This window comes from Phaethon aethereus, assembly GCF_964289735.1.
Source record: "Phaethon aethereus genome assembly, chromosome: 16".
NCBI lineage: Eukaryota > Metazoa > Chordata > Aves > Phaethontiformes > Phaethontidae > Phaethon > Phaethon aethereus.
The window spans coordinates 10,886,388-10,903,390 of record NC_138592.1 but is presented as its reverse complement, the minus strand read 5'-3'; the positions used below and the strand labels follow the sequence as shown (position 1 = coordinate 10,903,390).

General features: G+C 42.3%; 2 protein-coding genes across 2 annotated transcripts; one reads left to right on the top strand and one right to left on the bottom strand.

Annotated features, from left to right (window-relative positions):
- Positions 1 to 421: 421 nt before the first annotated feature.
- On the top strand, positions 422 to 7,810 carry SERINC3 (serine incorporator 3; the record flags this gene model as incomplete). The annotated part of the gene is made up of 10 exons (XM_082007008.1): positions 422 to 460; positions 1,018 to 1,179; positions 1,649 to 1,842; positions 2,915 to 2,994; positions 3,697 to 3,834; positions 4,708 to 4,877; positions 5,623 to 5,713; positions 6,123 to 6,300; positions 6,724 to 6,951; positions 7,672 to 7,810. 10 exons carry the CDS (start codon positions 422 to 424, stop codon positions 7,808 to 7,810), a joined length of 1,419 nt encoding a protein of 472 aa, XP_081863134.1.
- Positions 7,811 to 12,603: 4,793 nt separating this feature from the next.
- TTPAL (alpha tocopherol transfer protein like) lies at positions 12,604 to 16,989 on the bottom strand (the record flags this gene model as incomplete). Its single annotated transcript, XM_082007460.1, has 4 exons — positions 12,604 to 12,879; positions 13,624 to 13,734; positions 15,639 to 15,832; positions 16,551 to 16,989. The coding sequence occupies 4 exons, from the start codon at positions 16,987 to 16,989 to the stop codon at positions 12,604 to 12,606; spliced, it is 1,020 nt and encodes a 339-aa protein (XP_081863586.1).
- Between the last annotated feature and the right edge of the window lie 14 nt (positions 16,990 to 17,003).

Here is a 17,003-nt window from a genome sequence, read left to right as displayed (position 1 = left end):
GCACCCGCGGCGCCCGCGCTGCTGCCACGGCAACCGCCGAGGGCCAAGAGAAGGACGTGTTGAATGGCTGCCGGGCTTGCCGAGCAGCTTCGTTCATTGGCTGTGCTGCTGGAAGAACCGCCCACTCACTGACCCTTTCGCCCAATCAGTGTCCCTTCTCCTTACGACCTCCTCGCGTCGGAGAAGGCGGAAGAAATGTTCATAAACAACAGCTCCCCTTGCCTCGCCCTTCGCCGTCCCTGCCCATCCTCCTGCTCGCGCGCGGATCCATTCTGCCTTCTCATTGGCGGACAGCCGCCCCCGAGCGCGCCACATGGCGGAAGCAGCCAATGAGGGGCGGCGGCGCTGGACGGTGGCCGCCTGACGCCACGGAGTGGGGGCGAAAGCAGGAAGTGGCCGGAGGGGACTCGGTGGCGGCGCCATGGGGGCGGCGCTGGGGGTCTGCTCGCTGGCCAGCTGGGTGAGTGGCGGCGCGGCGGCGGGTGCTGCCACGCCAGCCCCCTCTTTCCTTTGCGGGGAGCGGGCCCAGCCCGGAGTGATGCTCCTTCTCCGGGGCCGGCCCCCACCCCGGGGCCTGTGTCCTCGCTGGCTCGCCTCCCGCGGGCGGTGGGCAGAAGCCTGGTCCCGCCAGCTCCGGAGAGCCGTGGGTGGCTTCGGCCCCTCGGGGCAGAGCGGGCGCCAGGCTGTAGCTATCCCGCTCCTTCCTCCCCTGGCTGGGAGGCGGGCCGCTAACAGACGGGGCCTGCCCGTGCGGGGCGGTGGCTGTGCGGCACGCTGCGGGCCGCTGCCAGGCGGCGGCCCCCCGGGAGCGGAGCCCAGGCTGATAAGCCAGGTTATCTACGGGTGTTTTCAAACGCGATGTCAGTCAGAAATGCAGATTAAACGGTTTATCTGGGATGTCCGGCAGGGAGGGAGGTGCCTCTAAATGGAGTTCGGGTTTTCCTCTCTTGGTGCCGTTGTGTACCCGGTGTCAGCTCTGAGGGGAATGCACTTACTATTTCTGTCTCTGTCCTTCAGATTCCCTGTCTGTGCAGCGGTGCCTCGTGTTTACTGTGCCGATGTTGTCCCAACAGCAAGAATTCAACAGTGACACGTCTTATCTATGCCTTCCTCCTCCTCCTCAGCACTGTTCTTGCCTGCATTATGCTGGCACCAGGGATGGAAGAGCAGCTGAAAAAGGTATGGAGGGAAAAACCTCCTTCTAACTGTGTGCAAAGCTATTACTTGTGCCACTGAGTATTCATTCTCTTTATTTGGAGTAGATTACATGAGAGATACAACCACCCAGTCATGCTTTGTCCGCTGAGTTAAAAGACTGCACGTACTGAACAGCTTCTAGCTGAAATAGCAAATTCAGTGAATATACATTTTTAAGTATGTGCCTGGTCTCTGAAACCTGACCAGACCTGGAGAGGGCCAGTTGTTATCAGAGGCCTGCTGCTTTAGTATCTTAATCTTCCTGGATGCTTTTAGTGATGACATGGGGAAAGAAAGACAATAATAAAGTGTGTGCAGGCCAGGTAAGCACAAGGTCTTTTGTTATCAGATCTCTCAGAAGAGCTAACTAAGAGCCTTAGCTGTGAGAGTGCTTAAAGAATGTAATTGCAAATACAGACGTAAATTCACAACTAAATGTGTCTTTACTCAGATACCTGGATTTTGTGATGAGGGGCTTCATACTCGGATACCGCATATGAATGGTTTTGTCAGCTGCGATGTGTTTGTTGGATACAGAGCTGTCTATCGAATCAGCTTTGCCATGGCAGTGTTCTTCTTTCTCCTCTCTCTGCTCATGATAGAAGTGAAAACAAGTAATGATCCAAGAGCCTCGGTGCACAATGGGTATGTGTGTGAGCTGTCTGGTCCTTCCGACTTGTTTCTTCTCTTTCTCCTCTGAAGTTTCTTTGCTGAACACAGTGGCAAGTTGTTTATGCATACATTGACAGCCTCCAGTTTCTTTTGAACTGAATAGAGTAACACTTTAAGTCTCTTAAAAAGCTACCGAAAGGGCAGTGCTCCTGGCACCCCCTGTGTTTCCGCAGAGATGGTGGATTTCAGTTACTTTACATCCCCTTCCTTGCCTGACTCCAGCACTCATGGGGTCATTCACTAGGCCAGTATGACTCAGTAGTCCAGCATAAATTGGTTTCAGATTTCTGATTCACTGATTTAACTGGGTTAGTTGAGAGCCAGGTGACTAGATTATCATTTCATTTGAAAGGGACCTTTGGAGATCAGCTGATCCAGCCCCCTGGTCAGAGCAGGACCAACGAGGAGCAGGTAGTTGGAGGTCTTGTCTAGTTCAATTTTGAATGTCTCCAAGGATGGGGATGCTTTGACCTCTCTGGGCAACCTATGCAATTTTTTGCGATATCTAATTGTAGTTTCTCTTTTTGCAACTTGCACATGTTGCCTTTTGCCCTTTCACTGTGCACCTGCAAGAAGAGTCTGTTTTTGTTGTCTTTACATCTTTCTTTTAGGCAGCTGAAGACAGCAATTGTATCTCCTTTTTCCTTTCTCCAAGCTGAACAGCACAGAGTTAGCCTTCCTCCCTGCAAGTTTGAGCTGCTGACTCACGTTCCATTTGCTGGAGCAGGATTCCTCTTTCAGCAAAGCTTTCTAGCCAGTCAGCCCCAGTCTGTCCTGTTGCACAGCCAGGTGCAATGCTCTGTATTTGCCTTTGAACTTTGAGATTTCTGTCAGTCCGTATCTCCAATGTATTGACTGTTTCTTCACCCTCTCCCCCTGATTTGGTGAAGATCTTTATCTGTAATCCCACTGAATACAACTTTTTTTCTTTAAATTTCTGTTAGACACTCAACTATGTACGGCAAGCTGCTTGCAGATCATGTAAAACATGACTACTGGTGTGCAGAGTAAGACCAATATTTTCAACTTATATCTTCTTTTCAAGGTTCTGGTTCTTCAAAATAGCTGCCATTGTGGCGATCATGGTTGGAGCGTTTTACATTCCTGAAGGGCCTTTCACAAGAGGTACAGTTAATACATAATGATGGAATTCTGTTTAATAAACTCAAAGCTTTTCACACACTTACCAGGCTATGGTTGCATTAGTGAAAGTTATCTTGTAGAAGACACAGATTCTGTCCTACTTCTTCAGAGTATCTTGGTTCATCCGGTATTTTGGTGACCAACTGAACTTCTGGCAATAAGCAATCTCTTTTCAAGTGCATAGGTGTTGAGTATTAATAATTCAGTGCTCAATGACACAATCACTACTGGGCTGAGCCTTCTGACACTATTTAGATTAGAGGCAGCTCGGAACACTGGCAAGTGCTAAATACTTCCCTGGAGTCTCTGAAAAGTCTGTGCAAGAAACCTTTGCTGTCTGGCTACATCACAGGAACTTGAAAGGGTTGTTAATCCTCAAAGAAATGTGGCATGATGGTACTTATGTAAGCAAAGGTGTCTTGTGTTAGATCTTGCATTCATTCTGAAAACATGTTGGGCTAAACATTCCCATGCTCAGCTTGACTAGCATAGGCTGCACCCCTGAATAGCTGGGACTCCTTGCATGCTTCTGCAGGATGGAGGCCAACAGTATTTGCATTTCTAAATATAGTTTCAGATTTTTACATTATTTGTCTTCAGTAAAATTAGGAACTTTTTTTTTTTAAACTGGGGTAACATGCAAACGATGAAAGCTAACCCTGTTTTCCTTGCTCCCTTTTCTAGCTTGGTTTGCTATTGGTGTTTGTGGAGCCTTCTGCTTCATTCTTATCCAGTTGGTGCTTCTTGTGGATTTTGCTCACTCCTGGAACGAGAGCTGGGTTGAGAGAATGGAGGAGGGAAATTCTAAATGTTGGTATGCAGGTAGGAATCTTAACCTGTAAAGGATTTGTTTCCGCTGGCCAGTACTCTGTAGAATATCACTTACTAGCTTGCAAACATACCTAGAATTACACTTCACAGTCTCCTTGAGTCACTCGTGTAAACATTTGGAATTAATAGCTGCAGTGTTGCCTTTTTCTCATTAAATAAAATGTAAAATATTCTAGGCTTGTCATTAGCAGATCTGACAGTCATAATAAACAACACGTGGCTAGTTTGCAGTGTGAGTGCAGAGCTAGTAGCCTGGATCTCTTCAACTCTAACTTTGCTTTGCCACCTCCCCTGCTGAGGTCCTCAGGAAGTCAGTTAAGTTGATGACAGCGGCTGCAGTAGAACACAAAGCATGCCTCAGCTCATGCTCCCAAGCTGACGACTAAATTACAAAGTGCTAATTGTTGTGGTTCTTTGCTCATAACTGAGTGCCGCAACTGCATTTTGTAGCTTCTTATAAAGAACATGACAGAATGGAAATGAAAATGGGTGGCCTCTGGCATAGAAGGGGGAATTAAGGGCTTGTAAATAGCCTATTAGAAGTGTGCAAAAAGCACTCTCATTTTGATGCTGTGGCTTGACATCAGTTAAACCAATTAAACTACTGCTGAAAGGCAGGACTTGCTCCCCTGGTGGCAGCATTGGCTTTTCCTCTGAGCTACACTACTTAGTGAGCCAAAGCAGAAATTTAGCCATACCTAGTAAAAAAAAAAAAACCTGCATTCTGCTAGTCTAGTTTTCTGAACCAGGCTTCCCAGTGAGGAAGAGGGACTGTGTCTTTACAGTGGTGGCTGGTCATTAAATCACCTTAGATGTACTGTTAAACTACATGCGTACTGTAACAGTTCATTTTTTTCCCTCCAGCTCTGCTGTCCTGTACAAGCTTGTTCTATGCCTTGTCAGTGGTTTTTATTGTGCTCTTCTATGTTTTCTACACAAAGCCTGATGACTGCACTGAGAACAAGTTCTTCATAAGCATTAATATGATCCTGTGTGTTGCTGTCTCCATTGTTTCTATCCTTCCAAAAGTTCAGGTATTATTTTTCTCTGTTATTCTCTTCTGACATACAAAGCAGGGAGGTAAGAAGGGTGTAGTACCAATTCAGTCAGACGTAAGAACTTTAAAATTTGGCTATCATCATAGCTATGCTAGCTAGGAACATTTACCAAAAAAATCTTTCTCTGAAACCAATGCACTATGTAGTGACATATTTCCTGAAGATAGGTTGGTTGGTAGTGGTTTTTTTTTTTTTTGGCTAGCATAATTTTGGACTGTGTTTCCATGTGGGGCACTGCTGGTGTGGTTTTAGTAGTGAAGGTTCTGGCAGGACAGAGAAATCCATTAGGGAAAAGCAAAATAAGCTGGGAATGTATTAGCTTAATACTGTGGCTTTGAAATTATGGGTAAGCATGTTTAATATGAGAGGAAGCTTGCATGTTACTTGATTCTGAACTGCTATTGCTCAAATAAATCACATGCTAGATTCAGATCTACAAAACTTAAGCAAGTTGGGATTAACTCAGTAAGAACCTATAACTGAGTCTTGGGCACAGAAAAACTGGATTTGGTTTGCTTATTCCTTCCACGAGTTGCTCATGCATAAATTGCATTAATCTAAGTTTCTTCCAGTCTTTCAAACATAGAACAAAGCCCCATGCATTTCTAAAAAGTAAAGTTTTTCAAGTTAATTGTTGAATCTATGGCAGCAGAGTAAAACTATCCCACTATAGGTAAAGCTTGCCCTTTTGATCTTGGCTTGCTATTCTGTCTTTGAACAGGAACATCAGACTCGCTCTGGCCTCCTCCAGTCCTCTGTTATCACACTCTACACCATGTATCTCACTTGGTCAGCCATGTCCAATGAGCCTGGTAAGCAATAGGCTGTCTTGAGTAACGTATTTTGGTGTGAAATCAGAAGCTGTTGATGAGCCTCAACAGTTATTAATAGATCACAGTGTGGAGATTTCTGATCTGTGTCCATAAAAATCTAGTGAGGCAGTAAAGCTGCCTTTACTGGAACCATCAACTTGCCTCTTTCCAGAACTAAACTGAGGTGCTTGTGAGTGGAAAGAGAAGTGTCAGGGCATTCTGATTTTATTTCTTACACCCTTGCCTAGCTCACAGGAAGGAAAAATATTCTGTGCCATTACTGCCTCTGGGGAATCAAAGAGATCAGCAGCTAAAAGGAATGAAAAATTGTAAGCTTATCTGTCATCTTTTCTTAGCTAAATGCTGTCAAAGCTCACCTCTCTTTAATCTACCTTGAAATCCCTTTCAGAACGAAGCTGTAACCCGAGTTTGCTGAACATCATTACCCAGATAGCTACACCCACAGTTGGTCCAGCAAATACCACTGTTGTACCTGCTACTCCAGCTCCGCCCAAGTCCCTACAGTGGTGGGATGCCCAGAGTGTTGTTGGATTGGTTATCTTTGTCCTTTGCCTCTTGTATTCCAGGTAGGATCTGCACTACTATCAAATGATAAACAATTGTGATTTGTCTGCCTTTTTTGTTTGAATCTGGGTCTAGAAAATGTACATGCATTTATCAATATCCAGCTACGGTCTACAGGCCCAAGCCCAAATACGGCTATTAAAACTGCATTCTGTTTTGTGGATGATAGGCTTTATTAGCCCAATCCAGATAACAGAACAGAATGTGTTATGAGACCTGGACTGGGAACCCTGTTTAATTAGGTTAACAGAAGCTCAGATGAAAACAAATCTCTAAGGACCTTCCTTGTGTTTCCAGATGGATTTTAAAAAAATGTTATTTGCTAGTCCCAGACATTCATTGTGGTCTGTTGCTTGCTTTATTAGCAAACATAGCTAACTGAAAAGGGAGTTTTTAACCATGTCTATCTTTGGGTTACACTGTAGCATCCGCTCTTCAAGTAACAGCCAGGTGAACAAGCTGACGCTGTCTGGGAGTGACAGTGCCATTCTGGAGGAGACTGTGGGAACAGGCAGCGGGGCTGCAGAGGAAGGAGAAGTGCGCCGTGTCATGGATAACGAGAAGGATGGTGTTCAGTACAGCTACACCTTCTTTCACTTCATGCTCTTTCTTGCCTCTCTTTACATCATGATGACACTCACGAACTGGTACAGGTAAGAGCAAGACAGAAAGTGATGGGCTGTATGTGCCAGCCAGTGTTTCTAGGTGGGTAGGAGACTCCTGCCCAGCTGGTTAAGGTGCTGTCCCTATGCCAGTTGCTCTGGAGTTGTACCTTCTCAATTTTGTGTTGCCAAGTAAGATGTAAAAAAAGATGTACAAAAAGACAAGATCATCAGCTGTAGTCCTTGTGGACTGCTTCACAGCTGCAAGGACAGAAAGTGTGGTCACCATCCTTCAGATGTGCAAGCAGCAGGAAGGGTATATATGAAACTGGCTCAAGGTGGCCTCCTGGGAAGTTTGTCAGAGGCCAGCTTAATGTTACTGGCTCTTCACCCTGGGAAGGACGTGCAGGGACAGCCATACGTGCCACTTACTTACATGGATTTCCCTAGATCTGTTGGGAGCACGTGGACATATCCTCTGCTGCTGCAGCTTATTGCTACTTTCCCCAGGACTGCCATATTGTATAAATTAGCAAATATGCTTACAGGGCAGCAGCCATCAGGAATCTAGTGCACAGCTCACTGAAAGATTTCCTTTAAGAGTAGCACATTAACATGTGCAACTGGGAAATTGCTGGTTTAGTTGTCTTGCTGTATTCCTCCTGCAAAGGCTCTTGCATTGTTCCAACTTCAGATTCATATGAGAGATAGATAGCAAGGAATTGCAGAAGATGCCTTCTACATCTGTTAATTTACTTCTTTACTTTTTAGCCCTGATGCAGATTTTAAGACAATGACAAGTAAGTGGCCAGCCGTGTGGGTGAAGATAACCTCCAGCTGGGTTTGTCTCCTTCTTTATCTTTGGACCTTAGTGGCTCCTCTTGTCCTTACTAACAGGGACTTCAGTTAACTTGCTGCATCTGTCTAAGCGTACAAAAGTGGGGAGAAAAAAAAAAGTTTCTTGCTGAAAGCCAAAATGTTCATGTATTGCTTTAGTTACACTGTCTGTGTTACTGTTTCTTATGTTGCTATTAACACACAGGTGGATAGAAAGTTATGTATGTATGTATTGCATAATGCTTGATGCAGGATCAAAATTATTATCAGTTATCCTTTCTATTTTAACCTTCAGTCATGGTTATCTATCTTATTACTGCATTTTTAAAATTCACTATAGCTGTGCTGTCAAAGCACAAAAGAAAAATACCTGTTCTGTACAATAGCCACAACTTTTCTATTGAATAGAAGTAATGTTTAGCTAAATATGAAGTAATATGTTTTAAAAACAATTATATTCAGCATAATGCACTAGTATGCTAATGCTTCAGTTCCTGGAAGTGTAAGCCATGCTGCTTGATTTCTACAGTCCACTGCAAAAGTTTATTTTATACTTACCTTTCTGTTTTGTGGCAAAAAAAAGCCCCTTATTCCTCACCAAAAGAACAAACCTTGATGTTGAAAAACAGATTAACTCTTAATTCCTTTTAAGAACAAACCTGCCCTTTCTAAGAGGCAACTTCTCTTTCAGCATGTTTGCCAATTATACTGAGTGGTAAGTGTATGACCAGCTTAAACAACTTTATGATTATGGTGGAAAAATAGAGCTTCTAATTGATTTCACTTGTCTAATATGCTTACAGAAATAATGTACACAAAATGGTTATTATTGGCACTAAGGCATTTGCACTGTAAATGGATTTGAATAAAGCAGACTAACTACTGAAACTGTCCCAGCTCCCTTGAGAAGTGTTAAGCAGCAGTAATTATTCTCCAATGCAAAATACTACATACAACGATTAAAATGCTAATTAGCTGCTGGACTGTCCTGGTGGATGTGACTGAACATTTTCTCCATGCAGCAAATAGTAAGTCATGTTATGTTTCTTTGGAAACAAACAGCATCTTCCATGTGATTCTTGGAATGTCATATCCTATTCCTTGAAGTTGCTCAAGTAAACTGTTGCAGTAGAAAGCAACACTTTTTTTTCCCTAGTGTAATGCTGTGGCAATTATACTTAGTTCCACACCAAACACACAGTTACTAAGTATATGTCACTATTGACTTCTGCAATAAAACACCCCAAGATTACACGAGGCAAACATATTTAAAATATCAAATTAGCAGCTGTTACAATGTCTTTAATCACTGACATGCATCATAAAATTACACATTTTGACCACTCCATTTTATAAAATGCAATATAAAAATAAATTTTGTCAAAATAAGATGTACACTTAACCAACACCTCTAGGCCCACATACAACAGAAGGCAAAATTATTCATTTGAATTACACTACAATTAACTCATGCCAAAAGGAGATTTAACAAAAAAAACCACTTCACTCAGTTCCTGAAGATACCTCAGGGTTTGTAACACCCATTTGCAAGAGTATAAATTCAAGTACTTGTATATACAGTATGCAGCTACCTTTTGTCCCACTTAATGCCAAAAGCCATGGCTGCCCAATGCAGTTCAAGTATCTTTCCTTATTATTATGTGCTGGATTTGGCAGGGATGGCTTATGTACTGGGCAAGGTATATAACCTCTACGTGAAATAACTTTGTTTCCAGAAAAAAGAACAGAGATCAGTTTTAGTGCTGTGGGGAAAAAAAACCACAAACCACCACAACAAACCTGTAAGCTTTTCCTGTCCATTCTTTTAACTTGCAGATAAGGAGACTCTATACTTAAGTGTTTATTTTCCAAATGGTGACATGAGAAATTTTGGGAACAAACTGATTTCTTTGCTAGTAAGTGCTAAAGCTCAAAGAGCAATCTCAGCTCAGTCATCAGGCACACATAAGGCAAGCCAAGCACTGGTTACAAACCTAAAAAAGGTTAGAGATACAGCTCAATAAAGTTGCAACTCTCTCTGTCCAAGTTCTAAAGCCAAGAAAGAACAAATTAGAAGTAATAGATGCTTGACAAAGGTAAGCCTGGCTTAGTTCAAGCATCCCAACATCAACTGCCCAGCAGACAGCTTTAAGAAAAAGATAGTTCTGGAAGCATAAGCCAGCCTATTTTCAGCATTGATAATCTAGCCTTATCTATTACATTTAAATCATATGCTTTATTCTTCATTTCTCTGTGAGCAGAGGAGATAAGGGGAGGGAGAAATGGATCTAGTTTGCCTACTATTTAAGGCATGCAAGAGAATATAAAAGCCTGAAAAAGGGTCTGGTTTCTGTAGAGGTTCCTCAGTCTTCTGTGAACACCACTAGATTTTTTTTTTTTTTTGAAGGACACTAAATTGAATTTTGAATATTCAACCTCCTGCTCTAGTAGTTATGTAAGGGGATCAAAGTAGCTGTTCTTATAGGTTAACTGTCAAATGCCACCACTTCAAACCCTGCAGCACAATTAAGGAAAGAGTATCAAATACCAGTCATGCCTTCACCGCTAGGAAAAATGGTCCATCCTACTTTTTTTTTTTTCTTCATTGTACATTGTCGCTAGAATTAAGCGGCACTAAAACAACAGAAACACCACTCGCTGTGGTCCGGCAGTTAAACAGTATGGGCAGCCACTTACCTTTCTAAGTCCTGGTGCTCTGTGCTACTGTCTTGCGAGGTGGCACAAAGAACTGAATTAATCTCTGCAAAACACGCAGCACATTCTGGTCAGAAATGAGGAGGAAGTGGGTAGCAGGACTCTTTTTTACCTTATTTTAAGTAAGTAAGTTAAGTGAAGTGGATTAAAATGGTACATTTTTTTTTTCTTGCACTGAAGTTAATAGCTGTCAAAGAAGAGTAAGAATTGACTTACAAAGGTAGGAAAAATCAGATGCTTTCAATGAGGAAAATTCATCTCTTCCCACCTTTAATCTAAAACTGTTCAAGTGATGAGTTCCCTGTTCTCACAAATTCCAAACTGCCACCCAGAAAAAAATCTTCATGGTTTATCCCTTTTCAAAACCCAGTCTCCTTTTACAGTGCTTGGATGGCAAGTATGGTATGTACTACCCCCTAGTTCCAGGATGAGGTCTGCTGCCAAATCAGGAAGTCTTTATGGTGGAAGAGGAGTCTCTTTTTGGCAGTGTAGTCATGCTGGAGGGGAATTGAGAGACAAGCAGACATTCAAAACAGAGTTTGGCACTTTGAAAAATGAATGTCTGAAATCCTCAAGATGCTTTAGGTTTGTATTTACAGAAACATAACTGGTAGCTATAATCACACTTGGCACTAAATAAAGATTTCATCCAGAGAAAGTGCTCTAGAGAGCAGTCTCCCATTAGAAGGGATGTCCTTTTTCACCAGAGTGAAATATTTCACCTTTAAGTAATTGGGTGTGCTTTCCTGGTCCTAGTGAGGTTTCCCATCTCCACAGTATTATAGTGCAGAAAAACATGTGCAAAGAGTGTGCTGAGAGTTAAGTTCTAATTCAAGACCATTGAACAGACTGAACGTGGGGAGTGGGAACAGCTTATTTAGACATAGGTATCTTACCCTGATTTGACATTGGAGTCTTAGTTCTGTCTCTAGACAAAGACCTAGAAGCACAGGCATATACAAGCTACGGGTAAATATTACAGAGATGATAAAAGTCTAACTTCATACAGGAACATGACAACCAAAGACAAAAGAGGTCAACAAAGTTGAAAACAAAATTGTAACATTTCACAAAAGAGCTGACAAGCACAGTGAACAAAATGCTACAATATCAGGAAATTTAAGAATGTGCTTTCAAATAGCCTGTCCACATTTGGTTTCACAGACTTAATTTTCTGCCCAAAGTAACAAGCTAAAGAAGCACCTTACTGCCTTATATCAAGTATTGCCTTCTATACATTATATGCTAACTGTTATAAAGCCTCCTTAAAAATTCTATGTACGAGTGAGTTACCCAATTCCTCATCACAACTAGCTGAAGAAAAGAACACAGACAATGTGGGAAGGTGGCCGACATAGCTTTTTCTTATTTGGTCCTGAACCTCATTATTTGAAGCTGTTATCTAGCCAAAAGCCTTAGTACTTTATCTGAAAACCTTCCGTTTTCTGAAAATTAAGATTGCATCTGTTTATACTAAATGTAGGCATAGATGTTATAGTGGTTAATCCACCAGTTATAGTTCTTCCTACAGTTAGGAAGAACTATACTGTTCCTACTGTTTCAGAGATTATCTCTGTACTGGTATTCATGTATAAGAAAGTTTTGCTCTGTATTAATTTGAGCCAAATATTGAGATACTGCAGAAATGCCAACTCATAATCTGAACCAACTGCCAAGTTAGACTTCCATGTTTTTATGCAACCATCACTGACAACTACATTTTGCAGGGTTCAGAAGCAATTTTCTTGTCTTGGACTTACTGGTGTTTTCAGAAGGGGAAGGGAATGGATGTTCACAAAGCTAGTAAATCATCGTTGTCACTTTTCACCTGGGCATGGAGAGGATAAGAAACTATCAAGCTTACCATCCTGCAATGTATTTTTTTCTTTATCATTAGAAAGGACATTTTGCATCATTCACACAGAGGCTGATGAGCCTCAAATATTCTACACAACTTGTGCTCTTTGCTTTTATCCTCCCCGAACTCTGCCCTGCCCCTGTTGTGCCCTCTTCAGCTTCCTTTGGTTCTACAGTGTAAAGTGCCTCAGCAGTCTGTTCCTAAACTGCAGGTTTAGGAGTAAGGCAGAGTTCGCAATGTCACCTATCAGAACAAATCTTAACTGTGCTAGAAAACTTCCCTTCACTGGTTTGTTAATAACAGTAATAGAGTTGAGGTTTCATGCCTCGCAGAGATTCATCACATTGCTTTTCATCAGCATCCCCACTCACTAGCATGTCATGGGGAGAGCTGTCACATGGGAGAACCAGCTGTGAGAAATCATGCAGGAAGTCCTCTTCAGAGGCTAGCAGCAGCTCATTCCATGCAGAGATGTCCAGCTTCCCTGAAGTACCACCATACTCTTCAGGAAGGATCACTGGAGGAATGTTTTGATGAAGGGAATTCAGATCACAGCCATGAAGAAAAAACTGAAGAAGAAAGCAAAAGATAGCTTTAAAGGTGCGTATGAAACACTTTACAGTAAATTACCGAACCAGACAGCTAACAAGCTTACTTTGAGTTAAAGAGCAAATTTTAGAAGTGATGTCTTTATGGACAAGTGGCAGCATACAGCACTGGGCAGGTGCAGTTAGACAAACTAGTGAGAGAAGTCTTGAGACAATCCAAGTCTTGTGCAGCTTAAATCCCAGCAGGAGAGACTTGACATTTGCTAGTCTGTACCTAGGTTCCAAATTCAGCTCATCCACAAGCTGGTTCATGGTCCACTTATCCTTGTGAAAAAAAGCATCATCCTTTGCAACTACAACCAGTCCTATGGAGAGAATACTAGTGCCATGCGTGACACCTGTGTAAGGCAGAAGAGCAAGGAATGGGCCACACAGATTTCCTGTGACACCACCTCATAAGCAAAGTGTTACTCGCCGAAATAATCCATCCCCAGGGATGGAATTAATGTCCTGAATACATAGCATATGTACTAAAGTTCCATATTAATGTTATGCCAATATTAAATTTCTCAAAGTTTCTCTCTCATTAAGAATTTTCTCAACAGGCATATTTTAAAAAATTAAAGCAAAAAAGAACAGTTAGATCAAGTAAATGGCACCAACTTTTTTCTAGCTGTGAGGTTTTTTTAATGGTTTTTACTTGCAGTGGCCAAGCGAGGAACTTACAACCATTAGCATTAATGTTAAAATGACACAAATCCTTACCCGATTTGCTATCTTTTCCTTCAGAAAAGGCTTGATGATTGCAAAAATGCCTTTGAATATACGAGGCTCATTTATTATGTTAACAGCTTTTATTCGAATGGGGAATCCATCCTGAAGGATAAAGAAGATTTTTATAATGCAGTTTAAAAAACATTTGCCATCTTCCTCTCTCTAAAAATCTCCTGAGACTGACTGCCAGCACAACCCACTGGCGCCCTAACTTCCATCTGAGGTACCAACATAAACCAATACAGCAACAGAAACACACCTTGTAAAAGAGAATAGTCTTAGGATGAGACCCGTGGGCATAAAAATCAAGTCAAGAGACAAGAAAACCTTGCATTGAGAAATCCTGTCAGTAAACCTCCATTTCTTATGTTGTTCTTCATCTCCCTGAAAAAGACACTTAGGTAATCACTGTTCTTCGAGTATTCCCAACCCTGATAAGGACACAGTTACAAAGCGGTGACCCTAGCTTCTGAGGAGCGCACCACGCTCAGAGCCAGAGCAGGCTGGTTTTAACAGTGTTTCCAACTACAAGATTTGGTGCCTGAGATAGTCTAGAATATGTTTGTATGTAAGGAAGAAATCTAGTATCACTATTTTTCTGCCATTCCAACTATTCTGTCATGCTAACTGCAAAAGACAAACAGGCTCTGCTGCCAACAGAACAGTGTCTCCTGTACAAGACAGTTTAAAACAGCAGTTACTTATGGGATTTCTGCTGGAGAAATTTATTTGCGGAAACATTTTTCCAAGGCAAAAGCTCATTATCAGCAATTAAGGTCTCATGTACCACAGTGAAGTTTCTTTCCCTTATAACCAGCTCTACATATACAAAGCAAGCAGTCGGTGCTCAGAGTGAAAAGCAGACAACATGCACTGCAGGAGTATTTCTCTCCTTATGAGGGTCAGTGAATTAGCTCACCTTTATAAGAGATGCGGCTCAGCAAGTTTGATGCAACACATTTATATACCACCCATACCTTTACATACTTCACCAAGTTCAGCTTTTGTTTTGCAAATTGCTTCCACTAATAGCAGCAGGACATCCATCACTTTATTTGTGCAAATTAAATATGGGCTCAGTTAAGTGACATATTTAGATCATAATTTAAAGGAGTTCTTATGTAGGCATTCATAAACTCACTAGTCTCATCTCAATAAACTCCCCCGATTCCCCCTATACTTCCTTATCCCCCCACAGACACAGCACACAAACAGCTCAGGTCAGAATAAGAGTAATGAGGGAATGAACCCAGTCAAGAGAAGTTTTCCTCATCTCACTCCTCCAGATAGTATGGTAGAACCATCAAGTAAAATCATCAGAGCTTCCTGCCATTTGGCCAGTTTACTCCTCACTCCTTTCACCTTCCTATTTTGTACAACTCCACTTGTGCTTACATCCTTGCTCTCCATCATTTTCCTTCCAAACGCCTGGCTGGAGATTCTTTTTATTACTGTCTCTTTTGCTGCCCCCTGTGCTGAAGAAGCCTCTCTTCCTTCAGGGAGTGGATGGAAATCCTGCTCAAGTCACACTCATTCAAAAGTCCTCTCTGCAAAATTTTTGCAGCAATACTTGCTCTTGCACTCGCCCAGTAGTCAGTGAGTGACCTGCTCCATCTTGGCTAACAGGAACCATTTAAGTAATGAGCCATTCCTCAGCATTCAGGCAAAACAGTGTCTTCTCTCGAACTGTAATTCACTCCTCTCTCTAACTGTAATTCACTCCTCTCTCTCTCTCTCTCTTCCTTATCACTAACTAGCAGAACTATTTTTACTGTTCCAACTCAGAATTTGCATTTCTAATGCAAATTTAGTTTTAGGGATGCAAAAGTCAAAAAAAGCGAGGTAAGTTGCCAAGGATCTGAGAAACTGGTTGAGCAGAGACATGTTTTAACTCTGCTAGTAAAAGCCAAGATGATTAAGTTTCTGGTGACATAGTCAAGAACTCTAGACACAGAAGCAGTCATTTACAATGTACAAGCTTATTTTCCCACCAGTTCAGGTCTTACCTGAAGAATTCCAATCACTTTTTTGGCTACAAAAGGACCAAAATGAGACGCCTTAGATAAGCTGACTCCTTTGTAGTCTGCCAGGATTACAATTCCATTCACCTGGGTCTCTTCGGACTGAATGAGTTTTTCTAACGTTAAGTATATGGCACGAATGTTCTCAGTAATCGGATAATTACTGGGTGTCCATCTGTCTGAGGTTACAAGACATGGATGGTAAGTCGGAGAGTAAATATAAGCTAACAATACACATTCCAAAACCTGATTTTCTATTTTCCTGGACTCTTAAAAGTTAGTCTTTAATAGCCACAGTCCTAGTTCAGAGCAGCCTTTCTTAAGCAAGAAATAAATGGCAACTCATGTTTACTTCAAGGTGCAAAGGCAATGGTTTTAAGAACCCCGTTCTCCACCCAGCACAGCTTATTAGAAGCAGTTTCAGCTCAGAAAGAAAGCAGGTAAATGGAAAGGAGAAGAATGAATGAAGAGAAATTTACAGCAAGCCTGGCAGCACCAAAAGCACACAGAAAGCTCCAATTGTTTACATGGGAGTCAAAACCATAGGCTCCTCTCTCACTGTCAAAGCAAATTACAAGCTTCTAACCATAGGCCAGCAGCACTGTTTCAATTTAAGTTACTACACATTAACTTTTCTTGAATCACCTAATACTTAATCAACCCGCCTCACTGCACTTTCCTTTTGACATAACTGCAGTTATTGCCGACACAGGAAAAGGAACTGGTATAATGTTGGCTAATGACAAACGTGTCCCTTCACAAGTTAACTGTTCCAGTTTCAAAGGGAACCCATGTATTCTGTGTAAGTAACCAGTGTTCACAGGAAAGCAGGAAACAGATTTTTGGCCCAGACATACCTCGAAGATGGAGAACAAAGACATTCAAGCATTTCAATACCTGGACGGATGCAGACGACATGGCGTCCCTCTGGGTCCAGATAAGGCAGCACAGTGACAAAACCAGACTCTAGGACAGGCTTTATTGCTGACGGCTTCAAATTATTGAAGACCTCAGGCCAGCTCCTCCTACAGGTGTGGTAGTTCACCAGAAGCTGAAGTGCTCGATCATAATCAAATTTCCTGGCTCTGAGGAATCTTAGTAAAAAGGCATCGTCCAGGCAGGTCCCCAGAGAGGGATAGTCTTTGCACACCATATCTCGGAGTGCCTGCACATCACGGAGCCTCCATTCAGGTTTCTCTTGGAGCTCTTCCCGGGCTTTGGTAATGAGATCAGGAGACAGTGAGCAAACATACTTTGGCCTATCTGGCAAGAACTCATTGTCTGATGGAGACCCCGCTGATGGACTTGTCCTGGTGCAGTCACTGTCTCCTGACATAATGTGGCAGGAAG